General features: G+C 51.5%; 1 protein-coding gene across 4 annotated transcripts in view; it reads left to right on the top strand.

The window, feature by feature from the left end:
* The window catches only part of DNAJA3 (DnaJ heat shock protein family (Hsp40) member A3), a 31,770-nt gene extending 25,150 nt beyond the window's left edge, over positions 1-6,620 (top strand). For 2 of the 4 annotated variants that reach the window (XM_054455765.2, XM_054455766.2), the window contains 2 exons: positions 298-395; positions 5,398-6,620. In XM_054455765.2, coding sequence (XP_054311740.2) covers positions 298-395; positions 5,398-5,420 — 121 coding nt within the window. In that variant the 3' untranslated portion in view covers positions 5,421-6,620. Of the gene's footprint in view, positions 1-297; positions 396-4,665; positions 4,784-5,397 lie in introns of those variants that run through there. The other 2 variants (XM_054455764.2, XM_063655091.1) reach the window with 2 other exon arrangements.
* Positions 6,621-9,935: the final 3,315 nt, after the last annotated feature.

Genomic DNA, 9,935 nt, shown 5'->3' on the forward strand with positions numbered 1-9,935 from the left:
TCTTACTTGCTTCACATACACACTCGTAAAATCTGTTTCCCCTCCTGTAAACTGTATTTAGCATAGCCGCAGTGACACTTGTTTAAACGACTTAGTAGGGTGTTTTAGGAGCTTTTCTGTACAGAAGTTTTGAGGGCGTGGTCCTTAGGTTCTCACAACTGCACTGGCTCAGGGTGTCCACCCCTGCCAAGGTCGGGTCCCTCTCTTCCCATGTGCTGTGAGGGCGCTGGCTGCCTGTGAGTTCTTTCCAAAGCTTCCCGGCGGAAGCCTTGGCTGCTGACTCTGCTTGGTCCACAGGAGGCTAACGAGCCGGCAGCACAGCCTGATCTTGAGCTACGCTGAGGATGAGACAGATGTGGAGGGGACGGTGAACGGCGTCACCCTCACCAGCTCTGGTAAGGAGTCTGAAGACTACATGGCGACACGTGGGGGCCTCAGAGCCCCCCGGGGTATGGACGATTCATAGCAGCATGTTGGGGTTTCCACTTTGGGTTCTTCATGAAGCCTTTAAAATGTGCAGTTGAAAGAGGAGGGCTGTGGGTGGGGACAGTGGGCAGGGAGCCGCAGCCGCCAGTCCAAGCTTCGCCTTCTCTCTCTGTGTTTTTCTGTGCTGAAGTGAGAGCACCAGGGCACTTCCTGCAGGCAGCTCTGCGTGTCTCAGACCCAGTGTTCTGAGTTCTATTCTTGGTTCTGCCACTTGCCCTGTGACCTCGGACAAATCCTTCCCTGAGAGCTCCTGGCAAAAGTGTAAGGAGAGCATGGATTGGAAGGATTTGTGCACTTCCCACCTGGGACACTCCGCCAGGATTTCAGAGTGTCTTAAAACAACAGCAGTCACAGCAGTGGAGCCGCAGTCAGAGGACTCAGTCCGCCGCTTTAGAGCAGGACTCCCTCCGAGTTCATCTAGCCTTGAACAGATGGCACTATTTACCCTGAGCTCAGACATCGTGCTAGCGAGTGGCTGTGTTAGGGATCTGTCATCAGAACAACTGCTGTAGGCGCTGTGACAATGGCACCCCAGCTGCAGCCCCTCTTCCCATGGGGCCTGGGGCCTCTTTCCTGGGACTCCTGCTCAGGGCAGGGCAGGCTGTGCCCGGGGGTCCTTGGTTCAGGCGGCATGTATTTCCTCCTCATTGCATCATTTTGTTTTTGTTTGGATCCTGGGTGGAGTTCTCAGAACTTGAGCGGCCTTAGATTAGTGCATGGTAATTTGTAGCAGGTGTTTGGAGCTGGGGGCAGATTTTCCAATAAAGTGGAGGATTTGGAGCTCCAGGGGCAGGGGCAGGGGCTGGGATGGAAGTCCCTGGAATTTCACTGAGCTCCTGTTGCTCCTAGGGGACCGGAAGTCCTCTCTTAAAAAGCAGCTGCTGGCCAGGCGCAGTGGCTCTCGCCTGTAATCCCAGCACTTTGGGAGGCCGAGGCAGGTGGATCACTTGAAGTCAGGAGTTTGAGACCAGCCTGGACAGCATGGCGAAACCCCATCCCTACTAAAAATACAAAAATTAGCTGGATATGGTGGTGCATGCCTGTAATCTCAGCTGCTCAGGAGGCTGAGGCAGGAGAATCGCTTGAACCCAGGAGGCGGAGGATGCAATGAGCCAAGACCACGCCACTGCACTCCAGCCTGGGTGACAGTGAGACTGTCTCAAAAAAAAAAAAGGGGGGGCCTGGCGCGGTGGCTCACGCCTGTAATCCTAGCACTTTGGGAGGCCGAGGAGGGTGGATCACGAGGTCAGGAGTTTAAGACCAGCCTGACCAACGTGGTGAAACCCTGTCTCTACTAAAAAAAAAAAAAATACAAAAACTAGCGGGGCATGGTGGTGGGCACCCGTAATCCCAGCTACTCAGGAGGCTGAGGCAGGATAATTGCTTGAATCCAGGAGGCAGAGGTTGCAGTGAGCCAAGATTGTACCACTGCACTATAGCCTGGGTGACATAGCGAGACTCTGTCTCAAGAAAAAAAAAAAGCAGCTGCCACAAAACTCTGTAGTCCAACCAGGTTCCAAATGTCACTTATTTTAATGGTTTGGTACGTATACTGTGTATATGTATACTATCTTTTGTTCTTGTTGTATCTCTTGAACTAAAATAGAAGTGGTAATAGAGTAGCTATTCCCCGGAACTCTAATCAGTGCACCTGTGGCTTCTCCTGCCTCAAACCCTACAATCACATAACATGCGAGATTGGTTCCACAGACAGCTGTCCTTCCCTCCTCCTGCCCATCAGGGTAGCTTGAGGTGTGCTAGGGCTGGGCCCTGGGTGGGGTCGTGGGTATTGCTTATTCTATTGGAGGTTGGGTATTATTGGTCACCAGTTGATGTTTTGACCCCCTCTCTGATACTGTAAGTTGAGAGTTGATTCCACCACCCACTAAGATCCTTTGTCACTTTCATGGTTCCTTGTCCTGATCACTCAGCCTCACTCAGCTGTTCCCTCACTCAGCCAGGATTTCTTCTCCTGTGTGCAAGACACTGTCAGCTCTTCCTTTTAAAGATCTTGGTGAGGCCGGATGCAGCGGCTCACACCTATAATCCTAGCACTTTGGGAGGCTAATGCAGGAAGATCAGTTGAACCCAGGAGTTCAAGACCAGCCTGGGCAATATAGCGAGACTCCATCTCTACAAAAAATTTCAAAACTAGCCAGGTGCAAAGTAGTATGCACCTCTATGATCAGCTACTTGGGAAGCTGGGATGAGAAGATCACTTCAGCCCCAGTACTCAACACTGCAGTGAGTCATGATAGCGACACTATACTCCAGCCTGGGTGCCAGGGCTAGACTCTGTCCCTAAGCATACACCGTCACATGTCAGTCTGCTGCCTGTGGGTGGTGAAGTCTCTCATTATACTGTGAAGAAAGTTAGTTTTGCGTCCACATGTGACAGTATTACAGGACATATAATTCTCATGTCCTAAGAACTTAATCAACAGTGGGATTTATTTATTTGTTTGAGACAGTCTTGCTCTGTGGCCCAGCCTGGAGTGCAGTGGTGCAATCATAGCTCATGGCAGCCTCAAAGTCCTGGACTCAAGTGATCCTCCTACCTTGGCCTCCCAGAGTGTTGGAATTATAGACATGAGCCACTGTGCCCGACCAGCATAGTTTTTGATGCGTTTAGTATCTTAACGTAGCTGCTGAAAACCTTAAGAGCTGACCCCGGTCTCCCAGAAAGACCATGGTGTGCTTAGAGACTCAGCACTTGCAGGGATAAACAGGTCCATCTTCTGGCAAAAAGAGAGGGAACTGGGGGGGCTTGCAATTACTATGTGATTTTTTGAGTGAGAGACATAGTATGGCTCCTCGTTGTGCTTTTTCTTTTATTCTTTTTTTGGAGATGGAGCTCACACTGTCACCCAGGCCGGAGTGCAGTGGCGCAATCTCGGCTCACTGCAACGCACTCCGCCTCTTGGGTTCAAGCAGTTTTGCCTCAGCCTCCCGAGTAGCTGAGACTTCAGGTGCATGCCACCCCTGGCTAATTTTTATTTTAGTAGAGATGGGGTTTCACCATGTTTGAGGCTGGTCTCGAACTCCTGAGCTCAGGCAATCCGCCTGCCTTGGCCTCCCAAAGTGCGAGGATTATAGGCGTGAGCCACTGTGCCCGGCCTTTTCTTTTTTGAGACTGGGTCTCACTCTGTTTTATGTAGCCTCCCTCACCCCTTCCCGGGGACCTGTGGCCCCAAACTTTGGACCTTTCACTAGCGAAGTCTTACTTAGACTGAGGCCTTTATTCTGTTACGTACTGTGCATGACCTAGGTCTCTGAGCACATTAAAAATGTGCTCTACAATTAACATGCCAAGTTCAGGTCTATATTCTAACAACAAAAGTGTGCACTCCTTGTCTAGTAGTTGGCTAATCTGTAACACGTTTGTGCGAGAAAGTACCTCTAGATGGTGTCAGCCTGGGCCCTAAAGAAATTGCAGCACAGCTTCCCTAGGTTGAGAGCACTTAGGTTAGGTGCCCCAAATGGGGACAACTTGCTCAGGGAAATAGACTGCTGATGTGAGGGATGAGATGGAGTGCCTGTGACAGAGGATTGTGCATGGCCGTGACTCCCACGTGGGCTGTTCTGCAGGGTCTTTGCGCACACAGCAGCATGGAATCTGGCCAGTTGGTCTAGAGTAGGGTTTTTCTTGGCAGTCATTATTTACCTTCTTAGAGCCAACAGCATGGTGGTTGAGTCTCAGCTTTGGAGTCAGACTGCATGGGCTCGCAGTCAGTCCTCCCTCCCGCTTGTTGGCTCTGTGGCCTTGGGTAAACCCTGTAACCTCTCTGTGCCTCCTTTTTTTGTTTTTTCATCTGTGAAATTTGCCTGTAAGGAAGTGTGTGGCCTGGCCTGGGAGGTGCCTGGCACTTGACTGTGTTTTTGTCACTGTTGCTCAGATAGAGACAGCTGTCATAGTCCATCTCTATTTCTTGTTTCCCTGCTGTGGGTCCATGAGCAGTTGGGAGACCCTCAGGCTCTGAGTGGCCTGTTCACCTCAGTCGTCTGCCAGGTGAGGCATCCTGTGCCATCTTAGGAGTGGCCCCCACTCTTCTTGAGGTGGCACTTGGCCGCTCCTTGAATGTGGGCCCCTGGGTGGCCAGGCGGGGGTAGGTGGGCCCTGGGATGTGACTGTGGAGGTGCGGGCCCCTGACGCCAGTTCTTTCTGCTGTTTGTGCCCAGGTGGCAGCACCATGGATAGCTCCGCAGGAAGCAAGGCTAGGCGTGAGGCTGGGGAGGACGAGGAGGGATTCCTTTCCAAACTTAAGAAAATGTTTACCTCCTGATATCCCAGCCGAGGTAGGAAAACCCTGGAGGTTTTTTTCCCTTTGTTTTCCTCTGTGAACTAATCCTGGTTTTCTCCCACTTTAACCAATATTGTATGCCCACTCCCAGGAGTTGGAACAGGTGCCAGTCCAAGGTGTGGTAAACCTAGCTCCACTAGGAGCCGGCCTCTCAGCCTAGGGAATAGATGACCTGGCAGTCAGCCTGTAGTGCAGGACTGGCTGGGCTGCCGCAGCCAGCCTCTGTCTGTGTCCTCTTCCTGGGGAGGTGGCGATGCCGGGGCTGTTGTACAGCCCCCCTGCAGTGGTGGGTCCGGCTTGCCCATGGTCACAGAGGGCGAGTCAGGCAGAGCCAGGCCTAGAACTCAGATCTTCTCACGTCCTGCCTGCTTGGAAGCTGCCCTCCTGCGTGGACAGCGCGGGGCTGTGCAAGCCTGGGGGCTGCTCCAGGGGTAGCGCTTGCTCGCCGTCATCTTGGGACCCACTTTGGTTTATTATGTTCATCTCAGCGGCTGGGGTTCTCGCCCCTCTCTTGGCACAGCTGCTTTCCAGGGATTAACAGACGCTTGCCACAGGGGTGTGTTCCCTTGAGATGTTGAGTATAAGGTAACAGCCTATCTCTTTGGCTCAGGAAAAAGATCCACTGGAAACTAGGCCGGGAAGCAGCAGCCCCTCCAAGGGCAAGGGCACCTGGGAGACGGGAGGATTCCAGAACAGCAGCACTGAGCTCCCACCCGCAGAGCCTCTGGACGGCCTTGGCAACAGCAAAATCATGGGACAATACCTCTCTCCACGGAAAGGTCACAGTGGACATCCCGGGCAGTAGGATGCAGCCCCAAAGGCTGGTGGCAGTTTCCTGTCCATGGGTAGGTGACGGCCCCTGGCTCAGGCAGAGGGAGATGGTTAAACTCTTGCAGGGCTAAAACTTTAATTTGGAATTGAATATTGTGGAGATCTTAATTAAAGGCCATGCTTACAGCTTAGAAATGAAGCCTTAAGCTGCATCAAGTTACGAAGTGATGAATTTCCTTCTCAGCAAACCTCCGGGAGGTTCCAGAATGAGTTCTTCCTGACAGGTTGTCTTCACTGGGAGCCTGGGGCCCCCGGGCCCCACCAGCACCGTCCTCCCCTGATGAGGGGCCCTGCCGAGGCATCAGCTGCTCTGCTCAGTTAGTTTTTATTCCCGGGGTACCAAGCAGCTGCACAGTCGGGGCACATAGAGGCCCAGAGAGTCCCTGGGGGTTCTGCTCCTGACCGTGTGGGTGGTGATCCTTGTCAGGGTGTACAGTCCTTGCTCCCACCCAATCCAGGATGGCCGCCTGTCCCTGACCATTGAGTCCTGTTGTTGTAAGCCAGGCATGAAGGGCTCCTGCCCTTCTGCTGAGCCACAGCCCACTGCAGCACTGTGCTGGCCAGACTTCATCTGCCTTGGGAACTGAAGCCCTGCCACTGTTGCTAGCCAGGGGCTTGGTTCTCCCACTTACACTGTTGACATCTATTTTCTGAAGTGTGTTTAAATTATTCAGTGCTAATCATTGTTTTTTTCCTGTGTAAATGTTGATTCAGAAAAGGAAAGCACAGGCTAAGCAGTTGAAGGTTCCCCACCATTCAGTGAGAGCAGAACCCCCATTCCCAAGCTTCTGCTGGTAGCATGTTGCAGTTTCCACGTGTTTCAGGATCCTCGGGCTGTCGTCAGACAGGTTAATGAAGAACACTTCTCAACAGTTTCCTTTTTGTTTTCCTTTATAATTCACTAAAATAAAGCATCTATTAGTGTTTGATTTAGGAATGTAAAATGATTCTGTATTGATGTAAATAAGATTATCTATTGCAAAAAGATATTTAAAACCTAAATTGTGGTCATTTCTTCTTTGAAAGAATTCAGACAGCGTCTGCAGGTGGCTTATGGGGGTTACAGGAGACGTGGCTGGCCTCATGCTGTGCTCACAGCCACCCAGAGCACATAGAGGCAGATGGGTCTGGGGTGCCGACAGTGCTGACCCTCACTTGGATTCCAGAGCAGGGTGCTTGCCATGACACAACAGTCCCATGTGAGTGAATGTTCTAGAATCTGGATGTGACTTTTTCCTTGGGAGCCCATGCTGTGAGAGCTGGCCAGTGTCCCTGGGTCCCTGCATTTCAGTCTCCCTCACTGGATTGTTTCCCTCCATTCTTTCCAGTCTTTGCATCTTTTACATTCAATTTTATTTTATTTTTTTTTGAAATGGAGTCTCGCTCTGTCGCCCATACTGGAGTGAAGTGATACCATCTCTGCTCACTGCAACCTCTGCCTCCTGGGTTCAAGCGATTCTCCTGTCTCAGGCTTCTGAGTAGCTGGGACTACAGGTGCATGCCACCACGCTTGGCTAATTTTTGTATTTTTAGTAGAGATGGGGGTTTCACCATGTTGGCCAGGCTGGTCTTGAACTCCTGACCTCAGGTGATCTGCCCGCCTTGGCCTCCCAAAGTGCTGGGATTACAGGTGTGAGCCACCATGCCTGGCCAAAATTTTTATGTATTATAGTTTGGCTACTCTGGGTTCCCAGCCAAGCTCTATGCCTGGCATGGCTAGAGGGGCCCTGATACACAGCTCAGTCCACTCTGGCACTCCGGGCTGAGCAGGGTGAGATGAGAGTCTATTCGCTGGGTCAGGTGGAGAAGAGACTCGGGAAAGAGCTGACGGACAGGAGAGGCTCAGCAGTGACATTCTGCTCATCTCAGATACTTCCCAGTATTTTCATTAATGAAATACTGATTGCCTGCCTACTGTGGACACTCAGTATGGACCAGGCCCTGTTCTGGTTCCTGGGAATACAGCAGTGGGGAGCTAGACCGTGTCTCTTGTGAAAGCTTGGGCTTATTCCTGGAACAGTCGCCCTGAGTCTCATTCATGTCCTATTGCTTCAAAGCAGAAGCCTAGAGAAAGACTTTGGAAGAGAAAGGTGGATTTTCTTGCTAAACAGAAACCATTGTTGTGTTGAAGCATCCTTCCCTCAAGGAATTAGAGGTGGCTATGCATGACCAGGTGAGGTGGCTCACACCTATAATCCCAGCACTTTGGGAGGCTGAGGCGGGTGGATCACTTGAGGTTAGGAGTTCAAGACCAGCCTGGCCAACATGGTGAAACCCCGTCTCTACAAAAATACAAAAAAATTAGCCAGGCGTGGTGGCGCACGCCTGTTATCCCAGCTTCTCAGAAGGCTGAGACAGGAGAATCACTTGAACTCAGGAGGTGAAGGTTGCAGTGATTGGAGATCATGCCATTGCACTCTGGCCTGGGCGACAGCACGAGACTTCATCTAAAAAAAAAAAAAAGGTGGCCGTGCAACAGCTGTAGAATTCAGTGCCCTTTCTGGGCCTGGGTTTCATTTATTTCCACTTGTGCTCCTGATGTATTTGTTACCAGACTTCTTTAAAGCTTCTGAGTAGGAGTATGTATTTAAAAATACAAGAAAAGGGTCAGGCATGGTGGCTCACACCTGTAATCCAAACACTTTAGGAGGCCAAGGAGGGAGGATTGCGTGAGCCCAGGAGCGAGAGAGTGAGACCCCCATCTCTACAAAAAATTTTAAAAAATTAGCTGGGAGTGGTGGCTTGCACCTGTAGTCCCAGCTACTTAGAAAGCTTGAGGTGGCAGGATTGCTTGAGCTGAGGAGTTCAAGGCTGCAGTGAGCTGTGATCATGCAACTCCACTCCAGTCTAGGTGACAGAGCCAGACCCTGTCTCAAGAAAATAAAGTATCTCTAGGCCCGTGAGCCTGTGGGAGGTGCATGTTTGGCACTTGCTTAAACATAAGGAGGGTGGGCCGGGCGTGGTGGCTCACACCTGTAATCCCAGCATTTTGGGAGGCCAAGGTGGGCGGATCATGAGGTCACGAGTTCGAGACCAGCCTGGCCAACATGGTGAAACCCTGTCTCTACTAAAAATACAAAAATTAGCCAGACTTGGTGGTCGGCGCCTGTACTCCGAGCTACTCGGCAGGCTGAGGCAGGAGATCCGCTTGAACCTGGGAGGCGGAGGTTGCAGTGAGCCAGGATTGCGCCACGGGATTCCAGCCTGGGTAACAGAGTGAGACTCCATCTCAAAAAAAACATTAGGAGGGTGGACAAGGCCAGCTCTCAGGCATTGGTCCTCAGCCCCATTCCCACCTCAGGCCTGGGATTGGGTTGTTTCCAACCTGAGCCCCCTCCTCACTCATAGTCCTTTGGGTTCTGGTGGACTGGCCTTTGTTTCCTTCCCTGTCAACCAAACCCCCCTCAGTGTGCAAGAATCCTCTCCAGGCCCGCAGGCCTCCAGCTGCCCCTGCCCCCCTGTGTTCGTAGCACTGCAGAGCCGGCTCTGATGTAGAGTATGGCAGCTGCACGGCTCCTGCAAGAGGCTTGTTTCACACTCTTGCTTGTTAATAAATACTGTGCAGGTCTTGTCTTTTAACTAGAAGTTCTGCTTATTTCTCATGACTCTTGAAGGGTCACAAATGGGCCAGGTGGGAACGTAAAAGGCAAAGTGGGTCCACAGTCATATGGCTAAGGGCATGATCCACAGACCTTAGCTTACTGGTCACCTCCCCCGATGCTGCTTCTGTCCCCATTTATTTATCCTTCCTGTTTTGTTTTTTGCAGCCCTTATGTCAATTTGTTTTTTGGGTTTGGTTTTGTTTTTGAGAAAGGTTTTCACTCTGTTGCCCTGGCTGGCTTGTGGTGGTGCAATCACAGCTCACTACAGCCTTGACCTCCTGGGCTCAAGTGATCCTCCCACCACAGCTTCCTGAGTAGCTGGGAGTACGGGCACATGCCACCACGCCTGCCACCATTTCTTCTGTTTTTTGTTTTTGACACAGAGTCTCCCTCTGTTGCCCAGGCTGGAGTGCAGTGGTACAATCTCAGCTCACCACAACCTCCACCTCCTGGGTTCAACTGATTCTCCTGCCTCAGCCTCCTGAGTAGCTGGGACTACTGGCACATGCCACCACGCCCAGCTAGTTTTTGTATTTTTGGGTAGAGACAGAGTTTTGCCATGTTGACCAAGTTGGTTTCGAACTCCTGACCTCAAGTGATCCACCTGCATGAGCCACCACGCCTGGCCCTTGTTTCTTTGGTATTTCCTTTTTTAAGTAGAAATGGGGTCTTGCTATGTTGTCCAGGCTGGCCTCGAACTCCTGAACTCAAGCCA

Source organism: Pongo pygmaeus, chromosome 18, assembly GCF_028885625.2.
Source record: "Pongo pygmaeus isolate AG05252 chromosome 18, NHGRI_mPonPyg2-v2.0_pri, whole genome shotgun sequence".
Taxonomy (NCBI): domain Eukaryota; kingdom Metazoa; phylum Chordata; class Mammalia; order Primates; family Hominidae; genus Pongo; species Pongo pygmaeus.